At 50.9% G+C, this 15,893-nt stretch overlaps 1 protein-coding gene across 11 annotated transcripts; it reads right to left on the bottom strand.

Moving 5' to 3' along the window:
- Positions 1–3,340: 3,340 nt before the first annotated feature.
- On the bottom strand, positions 3,341–11,518 carry AMHR2 (anti-Mullerian hormone receptor type 2). 11 transcript variants are annotated; one of them, XM_009247785.4, is made up of 11 exons: positions 11,103–11,518; positions 10,616–10,798; positions 10,187–10,378; positions 9,845–9,922; positions 9,514–9,632; positions 9,168–9,398; positions 6,079–6,193; positions 5,463–5,635; positions 5,110–5,257; positions 4,806–4,938; positions 3,343–3,908 (listed from the first exon to the last, which is right to left on the bottom strand). In XM_009247785.4, exons 1-11 carry the CDS (start codon positions 11,149–11,151, stop codon positions 3,893–3,895), a joined length of 1,437 nt encoding a protein of 478 aa, XP_009246060.1. In that variant the 5' UTR covers positions 11,152–11,518; the 3' UTR covers positions 3,343–3,892. The 11 variants fall into 11 exon arrangements, with proteins under 11 accessions (XP_054383971.1, XP_054383975.1, XP_054383973.1 ...); XM_002823318.5 differs by having other exon boundaries at positions 3,345–3,908; positions 4,806–4,942; positions 11,103–11,512; XM_054527996.2 differs by lacking the exon at positions 11,103–11,518 and having other exon boundaries at positions 3,341–3,908; positions 10,616–11,096.
- Positions 11,519–15,893: the final 4,375 nt, after the last annotated feature.

Here is a 15,893-nt window from a genome sequence, read left to right as displayed (position 1 = left end):
AGGCTGGAGTGCAATGGCACCATCTCAGCTCACTGCATCCTCCACCTCCTGGGTTCAAACAATTCTCCTGCCTCAGTCTCCTGAGTAGCTGGGATTACAGGCGCGCACCACCACGCCCAGCTAATTTTTGTATTTTTAATAGAGACAGGGTTTCACCATGTTGGTCAGGCTGGTCTTGAACTCCTGACCCGCCCCCTTCGGCCTCCCAAAGTCGTGGGATTACAGGCGTGTGCCACTGGTCCCAGCTTTTTTTTTTTTTTTTTTTTTTGAGACGGAGTCCAGGCTATAGTGCAGTGGTGTGATCTCAGCTCCCTACAACCTCCACCTCCCAGGTTCGAGCCATTCTCCTCCCTCAGCCTCCTGAGTAGCTGGGACTACAGGCACATGCCACCATACTTGGCTAATTTTTGTATTTTTAGTAGAGACAGGGTTTCACCATGTTGGCCAGGCTGGTCTCGAACTCCTGACCTCAGGTGATCCGCACTCCTCAGCCTCCCAAAGTGTTGGGATTACAGGCATGAGCCATCGCGCCCAGCCAAACATCATTTTTAATGGCTGAAAGTCTTTGCTTTGTTATTTAAAAGCTGTGTGACCTTAGACGTGTTTCTAAATTTCTCTGAGCCCTCTTCCTCTGTAAATGGTACTCACAGGATTGTCATGAAAAACTCAAGAACACTGTTAAGCAGAGGCAAGACATAATGAAAGTTATGAGATTATCCAGGCCGGGTGCAATGGCTCACGCCTGTAATCCCAGCACTTTGGGAGGCCAAAGTGGATGGATCACCTGAGGTCAGGAGTTCGAGACCAGCCTGGCCCACATGATGAAACCCTGTCTCTACGAAATTAGCCGGGCATGGTGGCACATGCCTGTAGTCCCAGCTACTTGGGAGGCTGAGGCAGGAGAATCGCTTGAACCTGGGAGATGGAGGCTGCAGTGAGCCAAAATCGGACCACTGCACTCCAGCCTGGGCAATACTCCGTCTGAAAAAAAATTTAAAAAAAATAAAGAATATCCAAAGAGTACTGTTTAGCCTAGATTAGGGGAAACATAACCCGCCAAGGGGTAACTAGTAGTTGGGCCCTGCCAGGCCTAGGAAGAAGGGTAACTAGTAGTTGGGCCCTGCCAGGCCTAGGAAGAAGGAAAGAGGGATGCCCAGAAGCAGGCCCTGCCCATCAAAGTATGACGTAGGCTGATTAAGAAAGAAATAGAGCTGGTGAGCGGTGGCTCACGCCTATAATCCCAGCACTTTGGGAGGCCGAGGTGGGTGGATCACCTGAGGTCAGGAGTTCGAGACCATCCTGGCTAACATGGTGAAACCCCGTCTCTACTAAAAATACAGAAAATTAGCTGGGCGTGGTGGTGGGCGCCTGTAGTCCCAGCTACTCTGGAGGCTGAGGCAAGAGAATGGCATGAACCCGGGAGGCAGAGCTTGCAGTGAGCCAAGATTGCGCCACTGCACTCCAGCCTGGGCAACACAGCAAGACTCCGTCTCAAAAAAAAAAAAAAAAAAGAAAGAAAAAAAAGAAGGTCAGGTGCGGTGGCTCACGCCTGTAATCCCAGCACTTTGGGAGGCCAAGACGGGTGGATCTCGAGGTCAGGAGTTTGAGACCAGTCTGGCCAACATAGTGAAACCCCGTCTCTACTACAAAATACAAAAAATTAGCTGGGCGTGGTGGCGGGCGCCTATAGTCCCAGCTACTTGGGAGGCTGAGGCAGGAGAATCAGTTGAACCTGGGAGGCAGAGGTTGCAGTGAGCCGAGATCCCGCCATTGTACTCCGGCGTGGGCAACAGAGTGAGACTCTGTCTCAAAAAAAAGAAAGAAAAGAAAAAGGAGAAGTAGCCCCTGCCTAGGCTACCTCAGTGGGACTTGAGAACTGACTGGATGTGGATGAGAGCTGGGTCACAGGAAGGGACAAGAACATGCTCCTGGGAAACTCCTGCTCAGTTAAGACACAGCTCAAGCATCCTGTGCTCTGTGAAGCATTCCTGCTCAAGTCTCTCCTGTTACCCCCAGGACAGTGTACAGGAACCCAACAATGTGATGTGCAGGTCTTTAAGCACCATTAGGGCAGTGATTTTGTTGTCTTTACCCTTCTTTCCCCAGTGCCCACCATGAGATCCCATCTTTAAAAATAAATGTTGAGGCTGGGTGTGGTGTCTCATACTTGTAATCCCAGCACTTTGGGAGTCCTAGGCAGGTGGATCACTTGAGCCCAGGAGTTCAAGACCAGCTTGGGCAACATGGCAAAACCTTGTCTCTATGAAAAAATACAAAAATTAGCCGGGTGTGGTGCCACACATCTGTAGTCCCAGCTACTTGGGAGGCTGAGCTAGGAGGATTGCTTGAGCCCTGGAGGTGAAGGATGCTGTGAGCTATGATTACAGCCTAAGTAACAGAACAAGAGCTTATCTCAAAAATAAAAATAAAAATAATCAACAATTTACTTTGGGAGGCCAAGGTGGACAGATCACGAGGTCAGGAGATCAAGACCATCCTGACTAACACGGTGAAACCCCGTCTCTACTAAAAATACAAAAAAATTAGCTAGGTGTGGTGGCAGGCGCCTGTAGTCCCAGCTACTTGGGAGGCTGAGGTAGGAGAATGGCATGAACCCAGGAGGCGGAGCTTGCAGTGAGCCAAGATCGTGCCACTGCACTCTAGCCTAGGCGACAGAGCAAGACCCCCATCTAAAAATAAATAAATAAATAAAATTTAAAAAATAATAAACAATTTAAAATGCTGAGTGCAGTGGTTCATGCCTGTAATCCCAGAACTTTGGGAGACTGAGGAAGGAGGACTACTTGAGCTCAGGAGTTTGAGACCAGCCTGGGCAACATACCAAGACTTCATCTCTACAAAAAATAAAAAATTAGGTGGGGCGCGGTGGCTCATGCCTGTAATCCCAGCACTTTGGGAGGCCGAGGTGGGCAGATCACGAGGTCAGGAGATCGACACCATCCTGGCTAACACGGTGAAACCCCGTCTCTACTAAAAATACAAAAAATTAGCCGGATGTGGTGGCGGGCGCCTGTAGTCCCAGCTGCTCGGGAGCCTGAGGCAGGAGAATGGCGTGAACCCAGGAGGCAGAGCTTGCAGTGAGCCGAGACTGTGCCACTGCACTCCAGCCTGGGTGACAGAGCGAGACTCTGTCTCAAAAAAAAAAAATAGCTGGGTATCGTGGTCCATGCCTGTGGTCCCTCCTACTCAGGAGGCTGAGGCAGGAGGATCACAAGAGCCCAGGGAGGACAAGGCTGCAGTGAGCCATGATCGTGTCATTGCACTCCAGACTGGACAGAGACTCTGTCTCCAAAAAAAGAAACCAGATAAATAAATAAAAATAAATGTTAGTGGAAGAGAAGAGAGACAAGAGGGTCCCTGGATTACAGGAATAGAGGAAGGCCCAAGGATATGCGTCAGGAAAGTTGACTTTACTCTGTTTCCTGTGCACACCTACCCCAAGTCACTGGTTAGAACTGCTGTGGACTGCATGCCCGCAGAAGAATCCAAGGATTCGGCAGGTGGGAAAGGCAGTGATGAGGCAGACAAGACAGCTATACAATCGCCATATTTATGTTGGCGTGTACATTGATGACACATAAACTGCATATTTACACAGGAGAAAGGGTACAGGCAGGCTGAGGATTCCTGGAACAAGGGCCTTGCTGAACACTGAAGTGTCAGGCACTCCGCTGAGGCCTACAGGGGAGGATGGTAGGGGCAGCAATTGAAGTACAGTCTTCTGGGCAGAGAGGTGGGCAGCCCCGTGGACAGCTCTCTGGAAAGGAGTGGCTCTCCTGAGGATGGGCCAGGGCAGCCAGGCGCTGCTGTACACACTCAGCCGTCAGCCGTGCTTCTGGGTCTGCATCCCAACAGTCTTCTAGGAGCTCCCTCAGCCCATCAGGGTCCTGGGGGGAATGACAGGGAGGAAGGGTTGACCCTAGGATCTTGAGTGGGCCCCAGGGTTACAAGCCATCTTCAGTATCCATCACTCTCCTGCTTTCACCATCCACTTCTGATCTTTCCTGGAGCTTCCTTCCTCTCCCTCTTGCTGAATTCCAGCCCTCTGAGTCTTGCTCCCTATGAAACAGGCTCTCTGGGGGCCTTCTGTATAGCCCACCGTTTCCTCTGAGGAGCTAATGTAGGTTGACAGCTTAATATGCTAATAGGAAACTACTCTCTTTCCTCTCAGAGGGCCAGAGTCTTCTGCAAGCAATGCCCAGTTTCTGTTAGCTAACCTAAGACTTGTGCCATGGAAATTTCAGATCAGGTAGCAGAAGGGACATTCTGTTAAAAAAGTATTTGTGCAAAGCCCTGAACTTTCACTGTGACGCCACTGCTTTCACCCTTTATACCCAGAACTGCCTTTTATTGGGTCACAGCAGAAACATCATCAATGTATGACAGAATGGGGACTTATTGAATTGATTTTTGGGCTTTACTGTATTAGGAGAGCAGATGGGGCAGAGCTCAGGGCAACAGCAAAGCCAAGCTCGAGGGCTTCCTGGAGAAGGAGACTGAGGAACAGGGCTAACTGATGGTAGAGAGGAGAGACAGGCTGGGCAAGGCTGAGCAAGAGGAAGGTGTGTGTCTCAGGTAGATGGAATTGACTGTTGAGACTTAGGGTGGAAGAGGATGAACTGAAGGGGAGAGGAGGCTTGCCCAGTTCCAGCTGAGCATGAACCAAAGAGTGATGGGAGATAAGAGGAGATAGGAGTAGACAGACACCCTGGCAGAGAGGTCCTTGAAGCCCATGCCCAGTCCCCACTCTCCAGGTTCCCAGCCCAACAGCCTAGGCCTCTTACTGTGGCAAAGCAGCGCCAGGTGGATGGGATGTAGGGACGCCTCCTCTCCTGCACTGCCAAGGCCCATAGCTCATCAGAGGTAGGGGTATTGCCCAGTTCTGCCTCATAGGCCAGTTGGAAGGGTGGTGGACTGCTGTCTGGAGGAAGGTAGAGGGGCTGGGTGTCAGTTAGTCCTAGGGGTGCCTACCATGTAGAAAGGGCAAGACAGGGAAGAGCAGAGCTTTCTCAGGCCAGGTCAGGTTGGGGTGAACCTAGAATGGGCGGGGGGGAGCCCAGGAGAGGGGACTGTACCACCCATCCTTACCAGGACTCAAATCTGGGCAGCGGCTCAGTATCTCCCACAGGAGCAGAGCCAAAGAGTAAATATCAGCTCGTCGGAGGGCCATGCCCCAATCCTGTAGGTCCAGAGTCTTGTCCAAGAGCTCTGGTGCCATGTACCTCTGGGTGCCAGCCTGGAGAGCAAGGCACGAAGGGCCAAGAATCATCTCTGTGGCAACCCTCATTGCAGCAATGGTCCATGCAATATCCCCCCAACTACAGACTCAGCAATGCCCCAAATGCTATAGGTATTGCTACAACTGTTGACACACAACGGCTGCATTACCATCAGCAGCACCAACATCATCCTGGGCCTCACCAGTTATCCAGAGAACTCACTTCCATGATGGCAGCTGGGCCTTGTGGTTGAGTAGGGGTCCAGGCAGGGGGCTGAGTGAGGCCAGGGAGCACCAAGGCAAGGCCCAGGTCTCCAATGGCACATGATCCATCTTCCCGAATGAGCACATTCTGGCTGCTCAGATCTCGGTGGGCAATACCTGGTTTATATTGGCCTGTGGGGGAATCCAAGGTTGAAGGAACATCGATTTTCTTCCTCCCTCTTTTTTTTTTTTTTGAGTCGGCATGTCGCTCTGTCGCCCAGGCTGGAGTGCAGTGTCGCAATCTCGGCTCACTGCAACCTCCGCCTCCCGGGTTCAAGCGATTCTCCTGCCTCAGCCTCCCGAGTAGCTAGGATTAAAGGCACTCGCCACCATGCCCAGCTAATATTTTGTATTTTTAATAGAGACGGGGTTTCACCGTGTTAGCCAGGATGGCCTCGATTTCCTGACCTCGTGATCCACCCACCTCGGCCTCCCAAAGCGCTGGGATTATAGGTGTGAGCCACCGTGCCCGGCTCTTCCTCCCTCTTTTGACCCAATCTTTCCCCTCCAAACTAAGGCAGAATCAGAAACATAGCACTGTGGCTCCCTTGACTTCCTATGCCCAGCTCACCCACCATTCTGCCAGCGCTCCTCATGGAGAAATGCCAGGCCTTGGGCCAGGGACAGTGCCATCCGCAGGGAACTTCCCCAGTCACTGGTGTGCTGGGTCAAGTAGTGGCACAGGGAGCCCTGGGGAAAAGCAGAGAGAAAAGGATGGTACACAAAGCTGGAGATGGCTGATCCATCCCAGGGAGCAGAGATCAATTGACAGTCTTCTCCCTGATCTCCCCAGCAGACAGACACACTGACAGATGCTGGCCAAGACAATAGGTAGAAGGAGTAAGACTGTGTGTCAATTGACATGAAAAATAGTAACTCTAGATCAAGGGTACTGGGCACTTACTGTGGTCCAAGCCCAGTGGATGTGGCCTCCTGTAATCCTTGTGACAACCCTAGGAGGTAGGTGGTCCTGTCACACCCCCATTTAACAGATGAAGAGCTTTTCCTTAGAGAACTAAGGAAACTCTCTTGAAGTCAGTCGGTGAGGCAGGAGTGGAGCTTGAATCCAAGCAGTCTGACTGAGGATCACTTACTAATAACCACACCTTATACTGACTCAGAAGACATGGGGCAAAGACAGTAACAGAGGAAGCAGGACAAGCTAGTCAGGGGCATCCTTCATGAGCCACCTTGTCTGAGGTGTCAGGCATGTGTACACATAGACGGGCAGAGCCAGTAGATAACAGAGTAGCAGGCAGAGGGCAAGTGGGAATTGGAGGGAAGGGAGCAATAGAACTCCTCATTCAACAAGTGTCATCGAGCACCTTCAGTGGCCATGAACTGTGTTCAGGCACCAAGATGGCTCAGGGAAGGTAAGAGATAAAGAATGCAGTAAACCCCAAGATAGGAAAATTAACCGAGTGCCAAGGGGCATAAAGCAAGAATGACTAACCCTGCCTGGAGAAGTCAGAGAAATTAAACAAACAAAAAAAACAGTGATTTTTGAGCTGGGCCAGGAGGTATGTCGTCAAAGAGGGGACTTTCCATCATTCAAGGTTTCGGAAGTGCAGAAGCAGTAGGTGCTGAAAAAGTTCAGGGAACAGCCACTGCATTTGGGCACTGAAACAGATGGTGGAGGTTGAACAACTTACAATAGGGCAAAGTGAGTTGTGGGGAGCTCTTCCACGTGGACAGAGACACACACAGTCCTGATGGAGGGGTAAACAGGAGGCAATAGACACGATGATGAGGAGCCAGCTCTAGAGTCACATAGATTATGGGCAAATGACTTTCCTTTTCTGAGCCCCATGTGGATAATCATTCCTACCTCATAATGTGTTTGTGAAAGGTAAGTTTGGAAATGTGTTTAAAGCATGTAGCATGGCCGGGCGGGGTGGCTCATGCCTGTAATCCCAGCACTTTGGGAGGCCGAGGCAGGCAGATCACTTGAGGTCAGGAGTTTGAGACCAGCCTGGCCAACATGGTGAAATTCCGTCTCTACTAAAAATACAAAAATTAGCCAGGAGTAGTGGCGGCACAACTTAATCCCAGCTACTCAGGTGGCTGAGGCAGAATTGCTTGAAACCAGGAGGTAGAGGCTGCAGTGAGCCGAGATTGTGCCACTGCACTCTAGCCTAGTCAACAGAATGAGACTCTGTCTAAAAAAAAAAAAAAAAAAAAAAAGTGGGTAGTGTAATGCCTAGCAGGAAGCAGATGGGAAATGGTATGAAAGCTTAAAAAGTCCCAAATATTTAACAGGCCCACAGGGCCTGGTGTGGCTGGCCTCTGCCTACCTTTTCCTCTTCTTGTTGCTCATTGCTTTCCCCCTCAAGTCACATCTTATTATTCTTATAGTTCAGTGGCCCTCTCTTCTAGCACTTAGCACACTTGACATTTGACACTTGTGTTTACTTGATCCATTTCTGTCTCCCCTGCTAGTCTATAAAATCTGTAAAAGAGGGACTGTGTGTTTTTTGTGGCCTCTAGCACAGTGCCTGACATATAGTTCATAATTATTTGTTGAATGAATACCAATGAGTTTGGAGGGCTGTGCCTGAAGGTATTTCTTTAACAATTTTTTTTTTTTTTTTTTGGCTGGGCACGGTGGCTCACACCTGTAATCCCAGCACTTTGGGGGGCTAAGATGGGTGGATCACTTGAGGTCAGGAGTTCGAAACCAGCCTGGCCAACATGGTGAAACCCTGTCTCTACTAAAAATGCAAAAATTAGCCAGGCGTGGTGGCAAGTGCCTGTAATCCCAGCTACTGGGGAGGCTGAGGGAGGAGAATCGCTTGAACCTGGGATGCTGAGGTTGCAGTGAGCCAAGCTTGTGCCACTGCACTCCAGCCTGGGCAACAGAACAAGACTCTGTCCTCCCATCAAAATAAAATAAAATAAAATAAAAATATATAAACATGTATTGTTTATGTAATAAAAAAGATAAATACAAATTATTATTTTGAGACAGGGTCTTACTCTGTCACCTAGGCTGGAGTGCAGTGGCACAATCTTGGCTCACTGCCAGCCTTGACCTCCCCAGGCTCAGGTGCTCCTTCCACTTCAGCCTCCCAAGTAGCTGGGACCACAGGCATGTGCCATCACACCCGGCCAATTTTTTGTTTTTTGTAGAGGTGGGGTTTTACGATGTTGCCCAGGCTGTTCTTGAATTCCTGGGTTCAAGCAATCCTCCCGCGTTGGCCTCCCAAAGTGCTGGGATTACAGGCGTCTGCCACCGTGCCCAGCCTGTTACTATTTTTTGAGATGGTCTCGCTCTGTCTCCCAGGCTGGAGTGCAGTGGGATGCTCACGGCTCACTGCAGCCTCAACCTCCTAGGCTCAAGCGATCTTTCCACCTCAGCCTCCTGAGTACCTGGGACTACAGGTGTGCACTGCCATGCTGAGCTAATTTTTGTAATTTTGCAGTGATGGGGTTTCCTCATATTGCCTAGGCTGGTCTTGAGCTCCTGGGCTTAGGCGATCCACCCACCTTGGCCTCCCAAAGTCCTGGGATTACAGGTGTGGGCCACCTCGCCTGGCCATTTTTAATGTCTTAGAAAAGAGAAAATCGAAAGCAGAAGCAATCAACAGGGCCCAGCTGCCATGTAGTCCCCACCTCTATACATACACACAGGCACACACACACACATACACTCCTTGGTGCTCACCTTGGGATGCAGTTCCAGTACCAGCAGGGGCCCAGAGACCAGGGGGCCAGGGCCCCCCCGGCTGGCAGTGATAAATCGGACAATGTGGTCGTGCTGTAGGCCTGGAAGTTCGTACAATGCTCTCTCAGCTTGGAACTGAGCCACAGACCTCGGTGGGAAGGCCTTGATGGCAACCAGTTTTCCTTGCAGCTGCCCGGCCCAAACCACTGCATGACCTCCTTCCCGGATTACCTGGTAGAGACACTGTGCTGAATGTGGGCCTCTGAGCTACAAGAGGGTCAGGCTTCCTCCCCACCACAACCTCCAGGAGTGCCCAGAGGAGCCCTTCTCTCCCTCCCTGGGGCACCTGGGAGAAACACAGCTCGGGCAGCTCCTGCAGCTCCACACTCCAGTCCCTGCCTGAGTCTGGCCTTGGCTCTGGCACTGGCTCACCTCGCACTCTGTAGTTCTTTCGCTGTAGCAGGGCTGGAACAGACAAGAGCCTTAGGGTCAGGGTGCACATGCATAGGGACAGGAAAAGGGACTTTGTGGAAAGGGAGCTTTGTGAGAGGTCATGGGAGTCCGGGAATCAGGCTATAGAGATCCCAAGACCATGGGGTCAGGGGTGCCTGGAGGGGGGTCAGAGCTTTGGGGGCAATGTCTTGGGGTCACAAGGGAGGGATGGGGTGGATTAGTACCCAAGATGATGCTGCCCAGCAGCAGCAGGAGGAGGAGGAACAGCCCCAGCAGCACCAGTGCCATCCAGATGGACTCACCTGGACATCAAGGCAAGAATGCAGGCTGGCGAGCACTGACCCAAACCTGCTCTCTGCTCTTCCCCTCCTGAGAGCTTGCTTCTCAACCCACCCCCACCATGGTCACAAGACCCCTTATCTCCCAGTCACCAGGGCAACCAACTTCCCAAGGCCAGGAGGAGGAAAGTGTGGGGCGGGAGTAGGGTGAGAACTGGCCCTGGTTCCACCTCTCATCCTAACCTGGGCCCCAGCCCCCATCAGGCTTCAGTACCCTTGGGTGGCTACCTGGGGCAGCCTGGGGACCCTGGGAGCCAGGAGTCCCAGGACTCCCTGGAGGAGGCAGATGGCTGTAATTGGCATTGCAGAAGTCAGTGCCACAGGAGCAGGTGAAGAGAGTGGAGCCAGGGCTGGGGTGGGCTCGGGGACTTGGGTCACAGTGGAGGGACTCACAGCCTGGCTCATCACTGTCTCGGCATCCTGATGGGGTGGGATTGGGGTAGAGGAGAGAAAGCAGGGGCAAGGGAGAAAGCACAATGGGGTGTGGAAACAGAGGATAAATCCCTTCTCTATCAGAGGCATCCCTTCCATCTCTCATGGGCTTTTCTTTCCCACCACATGTTCTATTTCTCCCCTTCCCCCTTGGTTGCCACCCACACCCCAGGATGTGTCTGTCTCCCACCCTAGCTATCACCTGCCATATACTTTGCCATTCACCTTGCATTTCCACCTGTGCCCGGTCTTGGGTCAGGTTCCAGATCCCAAAGCAGCAGCGGCTGTAGAGGCAGCGGATAGCTCTGGGGAGCTCTGTGCCTGTATCTAGCAGCTCTCCCAGTGTCTTTGTGCTTCCCCGCACTCCAGGGGCCTCAAAGAACACACAGGTTCGCCTGTTTGGGGGTGCTGAGGCCCAGGGTGGGGAAAGGAAAGGATTCAAGATGGGAGTGAATGCAGAGGCAAACAACTGGCCAAAAGAATAGACAAAACATGTTTCACATCCCAGCGTCAGTATGGTAAAGCCACAGGAGGAAGCAGGGTCAGCAGAGGCCTGGAACCTGAGCCCTGCCATGGGGACACATGGCTCTATCCTTCACCCTTACTCACCCAGCCCACTCACCACTCTTCCAAAGGGGTGGCTCTTGCTTCAAGCGCCCCTTTCCCTCGCTGGATGGATGGAGAGACCCTTCCCCTCCCTGTAGACACTTACCTTCCACAGCTGTGGGAAGTAATGCCCAAAGCCCCAAAGACCCTAGCATCTTGCTGGAGGATGGCAGCAGCAGCAGGAGGAGAGCATGAGCCAGCACAGCTGCCCCTGGCCAAATCTTTCTTCAGATACAGGGCATCCTGGGGCTTCTGATCCCTCAGTCCCCAACTCCGCCCCCCTCATCCTATCCCAGCCTCTGTGGGGGAGAAGGCTGCTGTGGGGGAGAGGGTGGGTGTGGGGAAAGCAGGGAAAGAAAGGGAGGAGCAGAGAACCAATCTCATATCCTCTTCTCTTCTACAACCTCCTCTTTGCTCTGCATAGTGGGAGGAGGGGACCTTGGAGGCCCAGCTGAGAACCCAGTGATGCCTCATTTCAAATCTTTGCCCTTTCCTGACCTTGGAAGAAGATGCTGGACTCTGTTGACTCTTCTCAGGAGGAAACCAATGTGAGGTCAAATGCTTAGAGCCATTCAGCTCTGCCCAAGATCCTTTCTAGCCTAAGATCCCTTTATATTCAGGGTTCATATCTGCAGCTGCTTGGGCAGAGGAAGGCCTCGCAGCCCATATTAGAGGTTACCTTGTTTTCCAACTTAAGAATCAGAAAGTATACAAAACTTACCTGAATTTTTAAAAAACACATTGAAAACAGTAACAGTGTGTTAAATTTTGCCATGTGGATTTTTTTTTTTTTCGAGACGGAGTCTTGCTCTTCTCCCCCAGGCTGGAGTGCAGTGGCGCGATTGCAGCTCACTGCAACCTCCGCCTCCTGGGTTCAAGCGATTCTCCTGCCTCAGCCTCCCAAGTAGCTGGGATTACAGGCGCCTGCCACCACACCCGGCTAATTCTTGTATTTTTAGTAGAGACAGGGTTTTACCATGTCAGCCAGGCTAGTCTTGAATTCCTTACCTCAGGTGATTTGCCTGCCTCGGCCTCCCAAAGTGCTGGGATTATAGGCGTGAGCCACCGTGCCTGGCTGCGAATTTTACTTAAAAAAAAAACACATTGGTTCACAGGCTGAACAAATATCCATTATTAAGGAGGTAACAAATTTCTTATCAAGCACCTACTATGTGCTGGGGCACAGCTAGGGCTATGCATTTTACAATCATCTCATCTAATTCTCCCCTGAAATATTTATCATTATTATTTTATTTATTTATTTGTTGAGACCGAGTCTCACTCTGTCACCAGGCTGGAGTGCAGTGGTGCCATCTTGGCTCACTGCAACCTCCGACTCCCTGGTTCAAGCGATTCTCCTGCCTCAGCCTCTCGAGTAGCTGGGATTACAGGCACGCGCCACCATGCCCAGCTAATTTTTGTATTTTTAGTAGAGACAGGGTTTCACCATGTTGGCCAGGATAGTCTCGATCTCGTGACCTCGTGATCCGCTTGCCTTGGCCTCCCAAAGTGCTGGGATTACAAGCGTGAGCCACTACGCCTGGCCTATTATTTTTATTATTTTCATTTTATAGGTAAGAAAACTGAACTTACGTAAGTCGCCCAAAGTCATTCAGCTAGGAAATAGCAGAGCTGGAATTTGAACTTAGGCTGGTCTGACTCCAAAGTCCAGGTTCTAGTCTTATTTTTATTATTATTTTTGTACTTTTAGTAGAGACGGGGTTTCACCATGTTGGCCAGGATGGGGTCGATCTTTTTTTTCTTTTTTTTTTTTTGAGACGGAGTCTCGCTCTGTCGCCCAGGCTGGAGTGCAGTGGCGCCATCTCGGCTCACTGCAAGCTCCGCCTCCCGGGTTCACGCCATTCTCCTGCCTCAGCCTCCCGAGCAGCTGGGACTACAGGCGGCCGCCACCACGCCCGGCTAATTTTTTGTATTTTTAGTAGAGACGGGTTTTCACCGTGTTAGCCAGGATGGTCTTGATCTCCTGACCTCGTGATCCGCCCGCCTCGGCCTCCCAAAGTGCTGAGATTACAGGCGTGAGCCACCGCGCCCGGCCGATGGGGTCGGTCTCTTAACCTCGTGATCCCTCCGCCTCGGCCTCCCAAAGTGCTGGGATTGCAGGCGTGAGCCACGGCACTCGGCCGGCTCTATTCTTTGTATTACACCATACTGCCTGAAAGACGTACAAAATTCAACAATGGAAAAAAAATTACCACTTAATACTATACTTGGACATTTGAATTTACATTGTTGAGAAAATATGCATCATTACCTGCCAACACGCCACTAAAAAGGGAGGGTACAGTTCAAACTATTACCACCAGAGGTCAGCAGAGGAGAAATTCCCTGCTGCGGTGAGAGGGCAGAAAGTACCTCCTCTGATGACTAATACATATAGTACACCTCCTACATTTACTAAGCTGCAGGGACTATAAAATGTGAAGGGCGGGCACAGGATGTAGAGAGTTTCAGCATGGAGGTGGGAGGAGAGGGCTACGGCTTGTTCTGCAGTAGAGACAGAGGAGTCCAACTCCACCAGGCTCTTTCCCAGAGTAAGAAACAACAGAAATAGGTAATCGCTTCCAGCCCTGTGAGCCACTGGCTCCTAGAGAAATAAGAGTCAGAGGGTACATGTTCTCTGTTTCCCTAGCTTTCTGTCCCCCTAGTGGCTGCCTGGAAACCCTTTCTTGGAATGATCTGGCTTAGACCAGGGATGACAGTCTGAGTGCCGACTTTTTTTTTTTTTTTTTTTTGAGACAGAGTCTGTGTCGCCCAGGCTGGAGTGCAGTGGTGCGATCTCGGCTCACTGCAACCTCTGCCTACCGGGTTCAAGCGATTCTCCTGCCTCAGCTTCCTGAGTAGCTGGGACTACAGACGCATACCACCACGCCCGGCTAATTTTTGTATTTTTAGTAGAGAGGGGGTTTCGCCATGTTGGCCAGGCTGGTCTCAAACTCCTGACCTCAGGTAATCCGCCCGCCTCGGCCTCCCAAAGTGCTGGGATTACAGACGGGAGCCACTGCGCCCAGCTTGAGTACTGACTTTTTGATTCTGGGGTCTTTCTTCTGGGAAACCTGCATGAAAGGAAGAGATAGTAAAAGTTCCAGTAGTTGTGAAACAGCAGCGGGAGGAATGACCAGGGCTAGAGATAGCCACCCATCCTTCTTTGGACCCTTCCAGGAGTCTGCAGGGCCTTGCCAGTGAGGTGGAATGTTGTGCTTCCAGCTACTTTCCTTCACTAGCTCCCAGATCAGATAAGTCTGGGGTGGTGTGTGTGGTGGGGGGTGAGGGGAGATTTGAAGGTGAAATAGCTTCTTGTGTCTGGAATGTCTCAGGAGACTATCTCCTCCAGAGTGGGAGCAGGGTAAGGATCAGGCAGAAAGGCAGTCTCCTCACCCAAAGCTTCGGATAACCAATTCTTTCCAAGATAGAAACATTCCAGTCAGGTTTATGGGAACTATACCTGCTCTGGGCTGTTAGGTTTTAGAGTTAAGATGGTGATAGAGGCTGGGCGCTGTGGTTCCATGTCTGTAATCCCAGTACTTTGAGAGGCCAGGAGTCCCCCTGGGCAACATAGCGAGACCCCCATCTATATTATTAAAAAAAAAAAAAAAAGCATTTCCTTTTTTTTTTGAGATGGAGTCTCACTCTGTCATTCAGGCTGGATAAAGTGGTGCAATCTCCGCTCAGTGCAACCTCCGCCTCCTGGGTTCAAGCAATTCTCCTGCCTCAGCCTCCCAAGTAGCTGGGATTACAGATGCCTGCCACCATGCCTGGCTAATTTTTTGTATTTTTAGTAGAGATGGGGTTTCACCATGTTGGCCAGGCTGGTTTCAAACTCCTGATCTCAGGTGATCCACCGCCTAGGCCTTCCAAAGTGCTGGGATTACAGGCGTGAGCCACTGCGCTGGGCCAAAAAAAAATGTATTTCATTAGGTGCTGGGCCTACAAAGATAGCGATGTGATTACTGCCCTCTGGGAACTCATAGTGCAGAAATGCAGGCGGATATTGACAAGCAACCAGAAAACTGTGTTTCCTACTAGGGGCATGAGCAAAGAGCTATACAAATAGATTAAGTAAGCTAATTCTGCCTAGGGCATAGAAGAAAGGTGCCCAGGGAGTTTCCAAGAGAAGGGGATATTTAAATAGTCCCAAAGGTAAACACAATGGTAAGAGGAGAACAGTCCTTCTAAACAAAGGGAATGGCAAGAGTAAAGGCACGGAGATGTAAACACAAAGCCTGGTGTGTTACAGGTGGAAGGAGTGAGGAGGAAGCAGTATGAGATATGCGACAGAAAATCACCTTAGAGAGAGACAGAGCAGATTGGACAGGTTTTCAATTCTGTATCAAGGAGCTTAGACTTTCCCTAAAAGCAAAGAATTTTAGGCAGGGGCCTGGTGGCAATTGAAGATGGATGACTACTGGGGTTTGGAGAGATCAGTTGCAAGACGTAAGCAGTAAACAAAGTGAGTACTGAGACAGTGGAAATGAAAATAAAAGAGGAGGCTGGGCGCGGTGGCTCACGCCTGTAATCACAGCACTTTGGGAGGCCGAGGCGGGCAGATCACGAGGTCAAGAGATGGAGACCACCCTGGCCAACATGGTGAAACCCCGTCTCTACTAAAAATACAAAAATTAACTGGGCATGGTGGTGCGCGCCTGTAATCCGAGCCACTCAGGAGGCTGATGCAGGAGAATCGCTTGAACCTGGGAGGCGGAGGTTGCAGTGAGCCGAGATCACGCCACTGCACTCCAGCCTGGCGACAGAGCGAGACTCCATCTCAAAAAAAAAAGAGGAAAAATTTGATATATATTGTATAGGTAATGTTGACAGGATTGGTAATCAAATTAATGTTAGTAGGTGAAAGGGAGAACTAAAAGATGATTCTGAGGTT

Source organism: Pongo abelii, chromosome 10 (assembly GCF_028885655.2).
Source record: "Pongo abelii isolate AG06213 chromosome 10, NHGRI_mPonAbe1-v2.0_pri, whole genome shotgun sequence".
NCBI classification, from domain to species: domain Eukaryota; kingdom Metazoa; phylum Chordata; class Mammalia; order Primates; family Hominidae; genus Pongo; species Pongo abelii.
The sequence above is the reverse complement of the archived record's forward strand: the minus strand, read 5'-3'. Positions and strand labels throughout refer to the sequence as shown.